General features: G+C 39.0%; 2 protein-coding genes across 6 annotated transcripts; one reads left to right on the forward strand and one right to left on the reverse strand.

The window, feature by feature from the left end:
* Positions 1 to 3,065: 3,065 nt before the first annotated feature.
* LOC148739599 (lactadherin-like) lies at positions 3,066 to 9,921 on the forward strand. 4 transcript variants are annotated; one of them, XM_088749751.1, is made up of 6 exons: positions 3,079 to 3,232; positions 4,400 to 4,537; positions 6,181 to 6,318; positions 6,600 to 6,725; positions 7,275 to 7,399; positions 9,811 to 9,921. In XM_088749751.1, the coding sequence occupies exons 1-6, from the start codon at positions 3,169 to 3,171 to the stop codon at positions 9,814 to 9,816; spliced, it is 597 nt and encodes a 198-aa protein (XP_088605877.1). In that variant the 5' UTR covers positions 3,079 to 3,168; the 3' UTR covers positions 9,817 to 9,921. The 4 variants fall into 4 exon arrangements, with proteins under 4 accessions (XP_088605879.1, XP_088605877.1, XP_088605880.1 ...); XM_088749753.1 differs by lacking the exon at positions 6,600 to 6,725 and having other exon boundaries at positions 3,066 to 3,232; XM_088749754.1 differs by lacking the exon at positions 4,400 to 4,537 and having other exon boundaries at positions 3,123 to 3,232.
* Positions 9,922 to 11,739: 1,818 nt separating this feature from the next.
* LOC148739600 (uncharacterized) lies at positions 11,740 to 15,993 on the reverse strand. Of its 2 annotated transcripts, XM_088749756.1 has the most exons (4): positions 13,062 to 15,993; positions 12,688 to 12,844; positions 11,902 to 11,983; positions 11,740 to 11,757 (listed from the first exon to the last, which is right to left on the reverse strand). In XM_088749756.1, exons 1-2 carry the CDS (start codon positions 15,976 to 15,978, stop codon positions 12,819 to 12,821), a joined length of 2,943 nt encoding a protein of 980 aa, XP_088605882.1. In that variant the 5' UTR covers positions 15,979 to 15,993; the 3' UTR covers positions 11,740 to 11,757; positions 11,902 to 11,983; positions 12,688 to 12,818. The 2 variants fall into 2 exon arrangements, with proteins under 2 accessions (XP_088605882.1, XP_088605881.1); XM_088749755.1 differs by lacking the exon at positions 11,740 to 11,757 and having other exon boundaries at positions 11,891 to 11,983.
* Between the last annotated feature and the right edge of the window lie 130 nt (positions 15,994 to 16,123).

Genomic DNA, 16,123 nt, shown 5'->3' on the forward strand with positions numbered 1-16,123 from the left:
TCTGTATTTTGTATATTTTTGTCAGTTTTCTTTAATGGTTATACTATTTGAAACACCGGGCGAGCGTTTCATGAGGACGGGATATCAAGGCCCACAATACGTTGGTTATTTCTTTAGTTCTTGGCACGAACTACTCGTAGTACTTCAACTTCTAGACAGTATGAATTTGCAAGCAAAACATAGAGATAGCATTACCCACAAATTCAGGCGCCTGCTTATTCCGCTATACCATGCAGAATGAATATCTCTCTATGGATAGGTACTTCTAGTTCAGGAAAGTTTGTGAACTACTAAGAACGCTCGTAATATAAAATTCGAAAGTGGGTCAATCACTGGCTGACATGAAAAATGCACTTTCTCATTTCTCTGAAGTGGGTGACAAGCCAAACAGATGACGTAGCGCGCTATTGTTCCTACTTTTGTTCTGGGTGATCGCACATTTGCCAAAATTTAGCAAGAAACATGTGATGTTAGGTCAATTTTCTTTGTAAAAGGGTTACGTAACGGACAGAAAATAATACTAATAAAAGAACACCGAGGAAAAGAAAAGCAGAACAAACGCCCGAGAAAAACGACCCGTTGAAAACGACGGAAGGGAGGACTCCCCAACAACGACCTTCATCTTCGCGAAAAAAAAAACGTTTTCCATACAATAATGTACTCTACTGTCACAGTGGTGATTTAATTTTTTGTGGCCGGTCAAATAGAACGAACGTAGGGACGGAATAGACGAAAAAATCTATTGACAGTAACTGACATGGATACGAACATAATTATTCCAAGGAAAGGAACGAAGATCACCCCTATTGTATACCTTTCACCGTGATCATTTGCTTCGTTGTACATAATAGCTCACGGAATGTTTCGCCTGAAAAAGAAACAACTTCATATCCTCTTTCCAGCAAATAAAGCCAAAAGTTAAACAGAATTGCACCGCACCAATTTTCGTCAAATTTTTGGCTCTGTAGATGAGCAAAGGAAGCAAATGATAGCTTAGAAATAGGTATTGTTAAACACGATCTACACGATTCAAGTTGTTCAAACGCGATGACTCAGCTGGATCAAGTTATGGTGCATCTGTCATCAGCTGCCACAAATTGCATGAATTTAGGGTAAAACAAAGACTATTGAGGCTTCTGAAACACGAAGAATAATGACTAGGATATTTTATACTTGAAAAGAGACGTGTTTACCTCCATTCTAGCAATTCCCTATTTATGGTTTGACGAGCATTTTGAGGAACAACAACAAAGGTTTTTGAAAATGCTTCGCAAAGTGAAATTTCAAAAATACCCGAATATACAACGTCCAAGGAGTATTTCCTTTCCTACTTGAAGGTTTTGCTTCCCATTGTTTAGATAGCACTCAAATTTATGTATATGGGAGGAATACAAAACACACGAGTCAGCCACATTAATTTTTTGATGATTATTATTATCATTATTGCTATCATTCATTTTAATTCAAAAGAAAAAAAAGGGATGAAAACGGGAAAAAAATTTATGCATTGTACGGAGACAAGTGTTTGACAGGACTCCCAAGATTAGATTTACCATACTCCTGGGTGGTGAAATGAGTTCGCAAGGAACCAAAGTCCGACGACCAAGTATATGGTTTTGCGTGTCTCTAAAATGAATGTTACTTCTCACGACAGATTTGCATTTTATTAAAAGTTGCAACGTCAGTAATGGTGGATTCGCAGATCTAATCATGGAAAGAAAAAATTACAGCAAGGTTAAAGGATCCCTTCCAACCACAATACATTGCGCGCGCGATATGTGAAATCCGCCATTTTCTCTGCCATCCGGTATTGGACAAGTCGTGAAGTGGAAAGAAATCCTCGTTCATCCGAGTACATTTGCCTCACTGAGGTCTTGAATTTCCTCAATCGCGTTCCAAATTTATTGTTCTTTCTATTTGACTAGTTATTTCTTAATTATTTTTTCTGTTTGGGCGCGCAGGGTATTGTGGTTGGAAGGGATCCTTTAACTGTCAGGTCGTAATTGTGCAACAGCTCTTAAAATCCAATTAAGAGAAAATTATTAGCTTTTTTCGTTAATTGTTTATCGAAACCGGACAAGAACAAATGCTATGATAACTTTTCCTTTTTATCTGTCAATTTCTTAACGGTAACGTGATTGGTTGAAGTATTTTGAGAGTTAAAACAAAACGATGTGGTGTTTTTCCTTTCTAAGCATCAGTAATATTCAGCAGACAAATATGCTTTAGTATGGGGTTTAAAAGGATGAAAAGGAATTTCTGCGAAAATGAATATTTGTTAATTCCTTTATCGCTATCATCGACAAAACATGGAAATATTAGAAAGCACCTATCGTTACGGCGCGTGGAGATTGGCTGAGAAGGGATGAAAAGCGCGTAATAATAAGTCCATAAGATGTATAAAGTGTCAGCTGAATTGATATAAGGCCCGTTCAGACTAAAAAAGGAATTATCATAAAATAGTTATCGATACGGTATGAATTAAAAGCTTAAAGAGGCACCTGTTTGTGCCTTAAAGCGCTAAGTGTTTAGTTTTGTTTAAGAAAGCTGACATACCGCGTCCTGGAACTATCATTTATTAAACACTGAACCTTTCTTAACCACACTTTGCGATCGTACCCGGAAAGGTTGATTGAAATTGAATGTCGCGACTGATTAATTTTTGTCACCTCCTTGGCGGTGCTTAATGGCGGGCAGCGAAAAAAAAAAGGGTTATCAAAAAAGAGATTATAACGATGCAATCCAACCGAAACATATTATAATATGTCATTCTTTGTTTCATTTGGTTAGAAAATTAGCTTTTTCTCTCCACGTCGGACAGTTTTATATTTGCAAAATTTTATCGCCATTTCTCCTTTTGTGATCCGAGTTCAGGGTAAAAAAAGAGTCATTTCGAACTGATGGAATTAAATTGAAATTGATTCAAGAAAAATTACTTCTTAACACCCATTTCGACAGTCGTAATATTCTTTTGTTTAAATACATATTCCTCGAATGAGCGCCGCATCAAGGTATTAAAATGCGCCCTTATTCCAGGCAGCTGTTGTTTTTTAATCGTTCATGTCAGTCACATCACTTTTGGGGGGGGGGGGCGGTGCTTTATTATTAGGGTATAAACATTTCAACAACAAATAGATACCAGTTAAACGAACTAACAAGCGCGGCGAGATGCGTTGCCTTACTATGTTCATAGCTCTTTGTGTCTTTGGAGCATGTCAAGTTCTGGTGCAAGGTATATGAGCTCAAGAGCTAACTCTCAGTTCGTCGAGCTTTTCTTATGTTGCATTTTTAATTGAAAACAGATGAAATTTACTTTAATACTATACCTGTCTTAGATGTGGATCCCATTGTTTCGAACTCATTCCCTCAGTATATTCGTTTTATATTGTATTATTTTCTAAGTATAACCTACCGATGTTAAAGATAGACGAGAGATTAGTTTAGCTGCTGTAGAAAAAGAACGTGAGAAAAAAAATGAGTGTTTTAGTAGGTATCTACGATATCACTGCACAGTCAGTGCATTATACATGTTGTCATTAGTCTCGAGTGGTCCACAAAACTCGATGAAAGCCGGAAAATAATTCGCGCGAAAGTTTAAAAAGGAGTTTCACTTAGTAAACAAGAGATAACTAATTGCATGGATTTGCAAAACTTCCCCTCAGGAAATAGAATGGATCAATATTTTAAAACTAGGCGCAGTTAAATCAAGTTCTCGAAACCACCCTTCCTAAAGGGAAAGGGACTCTATCATGATGAGGGCTTTAAATCATAGCCTCGTTAAGCTAAGAAATGTTTCAAGACAGGAAAATTCTACATACTTTGAATTTTTACCGACAAGTAACATGCAAGGGATTATAGACAGCATTTTATAATCTCTTTTAACATGCCATCATGTCGTTGCGAGAGCTTTGGTTTCAGACAAGTATTGATAATACTCATAGTTCTTAAAAGTTGCTTAAAATCGTCAATTTGACCATAATTATCATGAAATTTCCATGGAAAAAAAAAGTTGCAACGGAACCTAAAGCGAATTTGAGACCCTTGCTTGCTTCACAATTTTTTATTTACGAATGAAAGAGATGTTTGCAAAGTGATTAAAACGTTCTTTCGTTTTTTCGGCGAAAGTAGCAAAAAAAGTAAAAAGTCATATGTCATGCATTAAAAGCGAAACATTTTTGGCACACAACGAACCAAATTATTAGTTCAAGCTGAACACGTCAATTTTAAAGTTTGGTTAATAAAGTTTACAAAAGTTGGGTCTTTGTTTTGTCATACACTGCGTATCAGCGTGCGTAGCAGAGGGAAAACTAAATATTTTCCGGCTAGGTTTGTAACAAGCAAGTACAAATTATGTTTGAGCAACATCTAACAGGGATTTATCTGGTCTTAACATGTATAGGTTCTTTAATTAGAGAAAGAGATAGCCCTTGTTTTTCAAAACCATGCCTGAATGGAGGCGAATGCCGGGTACTTGGGGTTGGATCAAGTTACCGCTGTCTGTGCCCTCAAGGTTTCCGCGGAAAGCATTGCCAAGAAGGTAGACATTATCAAACTATGCATGTCTCTTACTAAAGGGACACCAGATGAGTGGAGTTTTCCTTCCCATCGGACAGTTTTATATTTTCAAATTTTATCGCCATTTCTCCCTTTGTGATGCGAGTCCAGAGTAGGACTGAAGAGTCATTTCGAACTGACGGAATTGAATTAAAATTGTTTCCAGACATATTACTTTTTAACACCTGTTTCGGCAGAATATTCTTTTGTTTTTAAGCAAATATACATATTCCTCGAATGAGCGCTGCATTAAGGTATGAAAATGCGCCCTTAATCCAGGCAGCTGTTTTTTTTTTGTTTTTTTTTATCGTTCATGTTAGTCACATCCCTTTATGGGGGCGGCGCTCAATTAATAGGGTATAAACATTATAACAACTAATAGATACCAGTTAAACGAACTAACATGCGCGGCAAGATGCGTTATCATACGATGGTTATAGCTCTCTGTGTCTTTGGAGCATGTCAAGTTCCGGTGCAAGGTATTTGGGCTAAAGAAATAACTCTCAGTTCGTAGAGATTTTCTTATGTGGCATTTTGAATTGATGACAGCTGAAATTTGCTTTGATACTACACCTGTCTTAGATGTGGATCCTATTGTTTCGAACTCATTCCCTCAGTATATTCGTTTTATATTGTATTATCTCCTAAGTATAACCTACCGATGTTAAAGATAGACAAGAGATTAGTTTAGAAGCTGTGAAAAAAGAACGAGCAAAAAAAAAAAAATGAGTGTTTTAGTAGGTATCTACAATATCACTTACACAGTAGTCAGTGTTTTATAGATGTTGTCGTTAGTCTCGAGCGGTTCATAAAACTCGATGAAAGAAAAGAATTCGCGCGAAAGTTTAAAAAGGAGTTTCACTTAGTAAACAAGAGTCTAATTGCATGGATTTGCAAAACCTCCCCTTAGCAAATAGAATGGATCAATATCAATAACTAGGCGCAGTTAAATCAAGTTCTCGAACCATCTTTCCATAAGGGACGGGGCTTTATCCTCATAAAGGCTTTAAATCATATCCTTGTTAAGCTGTTTCAAGACAGGAAAATTCTACATACTTTGAATTTATACCGACAAGTAACAAGTAAGAGATTATAGACCGCAATTTATAATCTCTTTTAACATGCCATCCTGTCGTTGCAAGAGCTATGATTTCAGACAGGTAGTAATAAACTCGTAGTTCTTTACAATTGCTTAATATCGCTAATTTGACCATAATCATCATGAAATTTTCATAGGAAAAAAAGCTGCCACGGAACCTAAAGCCATTTTGAGACTCTTACTTGCTTCACAAATTATTGTTTGCAAAGTACTTAAAATATTCTCTGTTTTTTTCGGCGAAAGTAGCAACTGAAGAGTAAATGGTCATAAGTCCCGCATTAAAAACGAAACATTTTTGGCACATCACGAACCAAATTTTTAGTTGGAGCTAAACACATCAATTTTAAAGTTTCGCTAAAAAAGGTCCGCAAAAGCAGAGAATTTGTTTTGTCATACAGTGCGTAACAGCGTGCGTAACAGCGGAGACTGACTAAAGAATTCCCAGCTAGATTTGTAACAAGGAAGTACATATTAAATTGTGTTTGAGCAACATGTTACAGTGATTAATCTGGTCCTTACATGTGTAGGTTCTTTAATCAGAAAAAGAGATAGCCCTTGTTTTTCAAAACCATGCCTGAATGGAGGCGTATGCCGAGTCCTTGGGGAGGACTCAAGTTACCGCTGTCTGTGCCCCGAAGGTTTCCAAGGAGAGCATTGCGAAAAAGGTAAACACTATCAAATCATACGTGTCTCTTTTACTAAAGAGACACAACGAGTAGAGACAAGTCTAGAATAAAGGGTTTTATGGTGTGAAATTGAACTATTTTCCTACTGTTTTTTAGTAACAATAGGCTTTGTTTGCTAGTAGTCCCGTTTGAGTATCAAAGTTAAGGGAAGGGCATTTTGTATAACGATTCAGTTAATGTAACATTTAGTGACAGATGTAGAACAAGACTTGGTTTCTTGGGTCGTGTGATTTCTTCTTAACTTTGATTTATTAATACAGGAACGGGAATGGTAACTTGCAAAGATAGTGACGAGGTCCAATGTCCGATTTGGGCTGACAAAGGCGATTGCGAAAGTAATCCGTTCTGGATGAAAGTAAAATGTCAGAAAAGCTGTAACACTTGTGGTAATTACCTTTTGCTTTCTGGCACGAGTAACAGGGGCGACATAAGTTAGTAGAAGTTCGATGACTTCTGAAACATTTGTGGCCATAGCATCCTGGGGTCAAGTCAAAAAAACACATTACGACAACGTAGAAAAAAACATATATAATAGGTTGTAAATTTCCCTTCTTTTCGAATATAGAATATTGTGACAGTAGAAAACCAACTCTCAGCTACGTTTTCCGGATTACTTTTGACAGGACAAAAACTGATATACAAGGGCAAAATGATGTCTCTTATTTTCATTTTATACACTACCGAGGAGAGCAATTCAAGAGAAAAAAAAAAAAATAGAGGAAAAGTAAAAGGAAAGCAAACAGACTAGACAAAGAAAGCAAAAAACAACTGCACAAGTAAATTTACATGGAAGTGCTAAGGGCTTTGGAAACGAACTTGGGACAGAGTTAAGGGAAGTTTCCTTTAATCTTGTAACTTCCTTATTTAGCGTCGTTAGCGTTGTTTTTTATTCATTGTCTTTGATATGTGTAAACCCCCCTTTTTTTTCTGGGCAGAGTGTGCAGACTCGGACATAAACTGTCACGCATGGGCTAAACAAGGGGAATGCTCTAAAAATCCGCAATACATGAAGCTAAACTGTAAACTGAGCTGTGAACAGTGCCACAAGCCGCTGATAGAGGTAAGGCCGGCCAGGATGATAGTTTGTTTGATTCCAGCCAGTAGTTTTAATGATGAATTTTGTTCCTTGAATAGAGGTTTGCTTTAGAAATAACTTACAAAAAAGTATTTAAGAAAGATTTATTGCTCGATGTTTTGAAGTACTGTCTTCATGAACCTATTACCAAGAACAGATAACGTTCAACAAAAAGCCGGACCAGGTTAGGGTTTAAAAGAGTTTGACTAATGGTCGTGGGTCGTGGGTCGTGGGTACAAGTCGTGGGTCGTGGGTGTGGGTGTGGGTGTGGGTAAAAGTTGTGGGTGTGGTTAATATTTAATAATAAAAATAACCATTTAAAATATTAAATATAATAATACATGAATTTTATACAACTCTGTCATTCATTAATTTAACTGTTCTTTCTTCTAGTTATCTTATTTTGTTTATTCAATTTACTCTACTTTACGTCTATTTTTATCTGTTATCTCACTGTCAATGAAATTAGTTTCAGTTTCGCGACGCATTCCGAGATCTCGTTTGATAACAAAGGGAAGAGAGATAAATCTTATAATTACATACTGTGTACACGTTTTTCGAGCTGTGCGGTCTGCAGTCTGCGATCTACCTTCTGCGTTTTCGGGGTCTGTGTTAACGAGACACCTGAGTTGCTTTGTACGATTGTACCAAAAATGATTTCATATAGTAGAAGTACTATAACGTTAAAATTGCGACAGCGCTCGTGAATTCTATATTTACGGCTAAAGTCAGGGGCCAAGGAAGAGAAATTCCGAGATCTCGTCTGACAACATCAATGACAAAAGAATGTTAGATAAATCTGGCAATTACACACTGTATACACAAAGGAAAACTGATTGTGCACAAGTCGACTGACTCAAAAGGCGTACACATAACCTCTGCCAGACTGGTTACTCGACAGTGGAGGATCGTAAACGCGATATTAGCTGTAGTCACACTACAGGGTTTTGTCCAAGGGAAACTTGACTTGTTGACAGTTTCCCTAGGGAAACTCAAATTTGCAAGTGTGACCGATTTTTCCCTAAATAAATTACCTCGGGAAAGTTTTATCGTCTGGGGCTTGAAAACCGCAAGAGAACAAAAGAATGTCCTATGGATTTCCCTTGACAACTACCCTAAAAAGCAGAAAAAGGGAAAAATCAAATCCCAGAGTAGCCGACCAATGGACGTTCGTCGGCGATCGCGCTGGTGACAGATCCGGAATTATCGTGTTGTGAAACTAATTTAATGTAATTACAAGATTTATCTCTCTTCCCGTCGCGAAACTGAAACTAATTTTATTGACAGTGAGATAACAGATAAAAAAAAGACGTAAAGTAGGGTAAATTGAATAAACAAAATAAAATAACTAGAAGAAAGAACAGTTAAATTAATGAATGACAGGGTTGTATAAAATTTATGCATTATTATATTTAATATTTTAAATGGTTATTTTTATTATTAAGTATTAACCACACCCACGACTTTTACCCACACCCACACCCACACCCACACCCACACCCACACCCACACCCACGACCCACGACTTGTACCCACGACCCACGGCCCACGACCCACGGCCATTAGTCAAACTCGGGTTTATTCCACTCTAAATAGGTAACCAAACACTTAACTCGTTCAGTTGTGATAATCTCCCTCGTGAGATATCCAAATGGGTTACTCTGTTTTGCTCCAAAATGTTTCGGAATCCTCGCCAATATTTTCCTTGTATTTCAGTCGTTTAAGTTCGTTTTGAGCTACGCGATACTGTATGAAACGCGGTGAAAGGCATCACAATAAAAGCTGATCTGAGCAAGCGTTCGTTAAATATTCCAGAGAGAAGCATTATGGCAACACTTTTCACAAAGTAATCTTCACCAACTAATCCCTAATAACCTTAGAATATGAATATGAACTGACGAAACATCTGGGTTGCCATTCGATTATAAGTATTAGCGTGCACTAGGATGATATCAAGAAGTCAATATTAGCTTGTCGAACATCAGTTAACAAAATATGACTTTTGTAGTGTCATTTGCGGACTCTACTAATTCCAGTTCATGCAGTCATAGTTATGTATTACAATTATAATTGTGTCAATATCAAACTCAGTATATCACTGTCAGATTCTTCGCACATGTTACACGCGGACCCACGTGAAATGACACGTGTTTTAGCGATTCATTATGTAATGTTTTGTTTGTACATTGGACCTTTGATCTAATCGATTGACATTTGAAACTAATTGCTGCACATTAACTTGATCAGTGTTTTGAGCGAGACAAGACATTCGTCGACATCGACATCTGGGTTAGGCTGAACTGTAAATAGGCACAAATTCGATTAAATCAAATTTAATTACAGTATACGACTCGAAGTTTATTATAATCACTTCCATGTTGTCTCTTTATTGATAGGCTTGATGTGACAGAGGAAAAAGAAAAGACTTCAGCGGCAAACGTTTTCACAATAGAGGCAAAAATATACATATTTGTATACTCATCAATAAAGTTGATAGTTCTCGCGCATCAGAGTGTGTACATGTGTGTCCTCTTTTTTGTTTGTTTGTTTTTTTGTTTGTGTGTCCTCTTTTTTGTTTGTTTGTTTGTTTGTTTGTTTGTTTAATTTATAAACAATTCTTATTCCATTGTGTTAATGGAAGTGCGACGGGGTTACATACGGCCCTAGAAACCTGTAATTTTTTTCAACAGTTAAATTTAAAACCAAACCCGGCTTAAACATTTTCATTAAGTGAGCAGAGTTAATTTTTTGAATACGACTTTTCTTATGTTCTTCTTGAACGAATTTAGAGTTTCTATCGCTCTAACGACCTTTCCATCTCTCCCGGTGCAGGCACACCCATCGGAAAAAGAAATTGCCCGTGTTTCTGTGACGAATCCGCGCCACAAAGGTGGGTGCCCCCTAACACAAACAAAACACAGAACATAAACGAGTCCGAGAACACACGCCACAATACAACTAAACGTAGGCCTAGAGATATTTATTATGCTAATTAAAACAATAAAGCGACTAACAATAACGATAATACAATGCTCTAATTAATTTACAGGAATACGCTAACTTAAACTACAGTACACTAAACTATTTACAAGATTATTACTATTAAGATAAAAAAAAGGTTTTTTTTTTTTTAGTTCAGTTCGGTTGGGTTTCACCTTGCGCCCGCGTCCGTGTTCTTCTCTTGTCCACAAATCACCACGCTCCACCAACAAACAGTGCCCTGCCAAACCAAACTCCCGTTTCTCCAACCAGGTTCCTGTCTCACCAGTTCTCAACTTTGCTCGTTTCCTTCGTTTCAACTTTGCTTCGTCTTCTGACAACTTTGCAGTTTTCAACTTTTACTTCTCGTAACTTGATTCGCTCAGACTTGTTATTGAATTAATTACTATCTCTTCTTCCTTTAGCTCACAGTCTGGTAGATTCTTTGCACACTCGTTCCCCCGCAAATGGTTTTCTACCGTGAAATGGAACGATTATTCTGAATGAATTTCTCAGAAATGATACTGTGCCGAGTCTCCGTCGACTCAAATTTTTCCACGCTCTTCGCTCGTAACTCACAAACCTTCACCTCACTTCTTCAAAAAAAAACCCCCCCGTACCAAACCACCCAAATCCTTAAATACACATGGACGCAAGGTGCCCGAAAAGAATGAAGAAAACTATTTGATATACACAATAAAGGTTAATTACACAACAGTTTACACAAGTGAAGAATAAAAATTACGTAACAGATACAAATAATCACGAACTACACTGATCCTAAGAGAATAAAAAAAATAATTTACATTTAATAAATAAATTCCTAACACTTCCATGACACCTCCCCCCTTAAATAGCTATTTTTTGGGGACATGGAAACACAAAAATAGTGCTTAATTAAAGATTACATAAATATACTGTAGAGCAATATGAGGTATTTACGCCCTACTAAGGGCATCTACGTTACAATTTTGCTTACCACTCTTATGTTCTATTTTTATGTCGTACTCCTGTAAGGTAATGCTCCACCTTAATAGTTTCCTACTCTTGTCGCGAACCTGATTTAACCACACAAGGGGATTGTGATCCGTTTGCAGCTTAAAAGTGCGGCCATATAAATAATAGCGAAATAGCTCTACAGCCCAAACAATTCCTAAACATTCTTTTTCTGTGGTAGACAACTTTTCCTCTCTAGGCTGTAACTTTCTACTAGCATATGCTATGGGGTGTTCCTCCCCGTCCTGATCTTTCTGACTTAAGATGGCCCCAAGACCTCTATTTGACGCATCTACTTGCAAAATGAACTCGTCATTCCAGTGTGGTGGCCTCAAAACAGGGGGAGTCTGCATTGCAACTTTCAAATCCTGAAAAGCTGATTCATGATTAGTACTCCATTGAACCTTAGAGGGATTTTTACCCTTAGTGAGGTCGGTAAGGACAGCAGCCCGTTCCGAAAAAATTGGGATAAATTTCCTATAATACCCGATTAAGCCAAGAAAAGATCTTACCTGCTTCTTAGTTTCTGGTCTGGGATATTCTTTAATGGCTTGAACCAAAGCTGTGCGGGGCTGAATTCTATCACCTCCAACTCTGTGACCAACAAAATCGACCGTTGACATCGCGATCTTACATTTGGACGGCCTAGCATTCAGTTTGCACTCTCGTAAACGTTGTAAAACCTGTTGGAGCTCAAAAAGGTGTTGGGGAAAAGATGTTGACGTGTCAACCTCGACATCATCAATGTAGGCATCTGCAAAATCTAACCCCTGCAAGACTTTCTCAGACATCATCCTCTGAAAGGATGCTGGAGCTGTTTTCATACCAAATGGCATAACTAAGAACTCATACAAGCCTTTGGTAGTAATAAATGCGGACTTTTCGATGGTAGAGGTCTCCAAGGGAATCTGCCAGTAACCTTTTGTGAGATCAATTGTACTAATGTACTTAGCAGAGGCAATCTTCTCAATCATACGTTCCATGGAGGGAATAGGATAAGCATCCATCTTTGTGACAGAATTCATTTTTCTGTAATCAACACACAGTCGTATTGTACCATCTGGTTTGGGAACAATGACAACAGGGGCCGCCCATGGACTAGTAGAATGGCGTATTATGTCCATTTCCAGCATATTTTCAATCTCTTTGTTAACCTCCTCCTCAAGTTTTTGAGGGACCTTATAAGGGGCGCACCTAATGGGTGGGGAATCACCCGTGTCTATTTTATGCACCGCTACATTGGTTAAATTTGGTTTTCCTGAAAATACATCAGAATACTCATGTAGCAAGTTTTTTACCTGTCGTCTTTGATCTTCCGTCAAATTATCAGAGATCACTACATCTTTACAAGTCTCATCGTGACCAAATGGGAAAACGTTGCTTTCGTGCGGCAGTGGCATCTCTGGGGACTCCGCCATTACTAAAGCAGCTATTTCATCACGGCTCTGCCATTTGCTAAGCAAATTAATGTGATAAGTGCGATGCTGTTTGTACATCTTGCCTGTATCAAGCTCATAATTCAATCCGTCCTCTAGTGCTCTAGTGACTTTGAAGGGTCCTTGCCATCTCATTTCTAATTTACTCCCAGGGGTGGGAAGCAAAACTAAGGCTTTGTCTCCAACTTCTAAGTGTCGTTTTGAACTATGAATATCATACAACCGTTTCTGCTTACCTTGGGCTTGCTTCAAGTTTTCTTGAACAACTTGTTGCATCGTTGCAAGTCTTCTTCGGATCTCAAGGACATGAGTTATCAGATTGTCTTCTAAAGATGATCCTTCCGACCAAGTCTCCTTGATAACGGCGAGGGGTCCTCTCACCGTATGTCCATAAAGTAATTCAAAGGGCGAGTAACCAGTGGACTCACAAGGAATCTCTCTATAAGCAAAGAGTAAGTATGGGAGATACTTGTCCCAGGTTTGAACCCGCTCTCGAACAAACTTCCTCAGCATACTCTTTAAAGTGCCGTTGAAACGCTCCACTAACCCATTTGCCTGGGGGTGGTACACTGATGTCTTAATCTTAGTTATGCCTAATTGCTCATACAGCTGGGCCATAAGCTTACTCATGAAATTGGAGCCCTGGTCAGACACTATCTTATCGGGGATACCCACCCTAGAGAAATACTGAATCAATGCATCTGCGACCGCTTTTGAGCTCGTTGACCGTAAAGGAATGGCCTCTGGGTACCGTGTAGCATAATCTACGATTGTTAAAATGTACCTGTAACCCGTTGTTGTCCTGGGTAATTCTCCTACAATGTCGATGGCAATTTTCTTAAAGGGTTCAGTAACAATATCTACAGGCCTCAAGGGTGCCCTTTTTGACTTCAGCTTCCTGGCTACCACCTGACATTGCGGGCAAGTTGCGCAATATTTGCGAACATCAAAGCTTAGACCAGGCCAGAAAAAATGTGCGGTTATGCGTTCAACTGTCTTCTTGCTACCCATATGACCTGACAAGGGGATTGTGTGACCAACACGCAGGATTTCATTCCTATAGGATTCTGGTACTACAATTCGATCAACAAACCTTGTTCCATTATGTTCTTCGGGAAGATATTTACGGTGCATCAGGAGGTCGTTAGTGAAGAAGTACCCATCCGATTCTTGTGGTGCCATTTTGGATGATTTCTTGCGTACTTTCTCGAGAGTCACGTCTGACTTCTGATCCGCTATCAGCTGGTTTCTGTCTCTATCTAGGATGTTTACTGGAGGTTTAACTTTACTAGGTTCTATTATCAAAGTATCACTCTCAGGATTCTTCTTACTTGTCTCTTCCTGTACCATGCCCTCAAATAACCTTTGCAAATCTCCTTCCTCTGGAGCTTCAGGCTTTATTTCTTTCTTCGCTAAACTCTTGACGGCGAGTGAATTTTCCCTGTCAATTAGCTCGTCTGCTTTCAATTGGGCTTCTTGTAATGCTTTCTGTCTCCTAGTCATCACGAAGGCCTCATCTCCACCAATGTCATCAGCTAGAACATTTCTCTCCCATTGGTCCAAAACATTTTGTTTCGACAGTGTTCTTCCAAAAGACGACCTGCCAAGTAAGCAATCTACGGGTAGCCTCTCCAACACTCCTACTAATTCTACGTGTTTACCTTCTTTGCTGTCAAATTCAACGTTTGCAAGTGGGACTGTAAGACGTTCTCCCGCAGCTGTTAATACTGTGATATTCTCCCCTGTGAAGGCTGTATTGTTTACATATCTTTTCTGGACTAGAGTCCTAGTACAACCAGAATCAATGACCATTTCTGCAATTTTCCCGTTTATTTTACCTCTAACATTGCACGGAGGGAACTGAGATTGTTCTGACGTTAGGGGTGTCATACACAGGAGGTACCCCTGTGAAGGCTTCCCACGGCCCTTTCCACAGTTGAACGACATGTGACCTGGTTTACCACATTTGTAACATTTAATTTCAGGCCTCGTGGTTCTACGGGCTGGAGGGGAGGATGGTTTGGAGGGTCTTACATGGTATTGGTCTTGTTTCTGTTCAGACAATAAGTTATCCGCCTTAACATCTGGCCTCTTCTTTTTCCCAAATTTCTCATAACTAGCGGTTGACATATACTTACCATCAACAAGTGGCCCTTTCCTAGATTGAACATGTAAATTAGCAAGGTTGCCAAGTTCTTCAGCAGTTTTGGGCTTTTGCTCCTTTAACCAAGCTCTAAGCTCAGGACTTACCGCATCAAGAAGTCGCTCCATCAATACCTGTTCAATTATCTTATCCGCATCACCAGTAGCCTCGGCAACAGCTATCCAGCGGCTGAGATACCTTCGGGTTCTGTTTCCCCACTGGACGAAGTCCTCGTCGGGCTTTTTCTCTGAGGTTCGAAACCTATATCTATAGTGATCTGCGGTTAACTGGTAGGCTTTAATAATGCTTGCCTTACTCTCGTGGTAATCCTGGCATGCAGGGTCTGGGATTTCTAAATAAATAGACTTAGCCTTTTCAGTGAGCTTGGGTACTAAATTACCAACCCATTCCCCCTCGGGTAAGGATTGCGCCCTTGCAGTCATTTCAAAAATCCGGAAAAAATCATCTATATCTTCACTCTCCCTCATTTCCCTGATTTTGATAAACTTGGGCCTTTTAACCTCATTGTCACTTACCTGTTTCCTTTCAAACTCCCTTACAGCAAATTCTTCCTTTTCAGCTCTAAGGTTTCTGAGTCTCTCCTCCTCTCGTACCAAACGCCTTTCTTCTTCTTGGGCTTTTTGAGTTTCAAACTCCCTTCTCTCCCTCTCTAATTCCCTTTCAGCCTGACGCCTTTCTCTCTCCACCTCCCTTTCTAACTCCCTCATTTCTCTGTGTTCCTGACTAATTCTCTTCCGCAGTTCTAACATCTGCAGCTCACGCTCTTGTAACTGTAACTTCTGCTCAAAACTAAGACCAGTCTCCAAAGTTTCCTCCGCAAGGTTTTCTTCTGGTGCATCGAAACTCTGACCTATGCGATCTGAAGTTCTGAGTTTGCTCGCTAAAGTCTTAACACCATCCTTAGGAGAAAAATGAATACCTCGTTTGATAGCCTCAGCTCTAAGATCTTTAAGGACCCAGGAATCATAGCCGATCGCCGCAGTAGCCATATTAAATAATCGTATACTATTACCTTGCGTGTCTCCTGTTGAGCTGTTTATGTAAACTGTTAAGGAGCGGTCCCACTCCTGACACCAAAATATGTGACGAATCCGCGCCACAAAGGTGGGTGCCCCCTAACACAAACAAAACACA

This window comes from Stylophora pistillata, chromosome 2, assembly GCF_964205215.1.
Source record: "Stylophora pistillata chromosome 2, jaStyPist1.2, whole genome shotgun sequence".
Lineage (NCBI taxonomy): Eukaryota > Metazoa > Cnidaria > Anthozoa > Scleractinia > Pocilloporidae > Stylophora > Stylophora pistillata.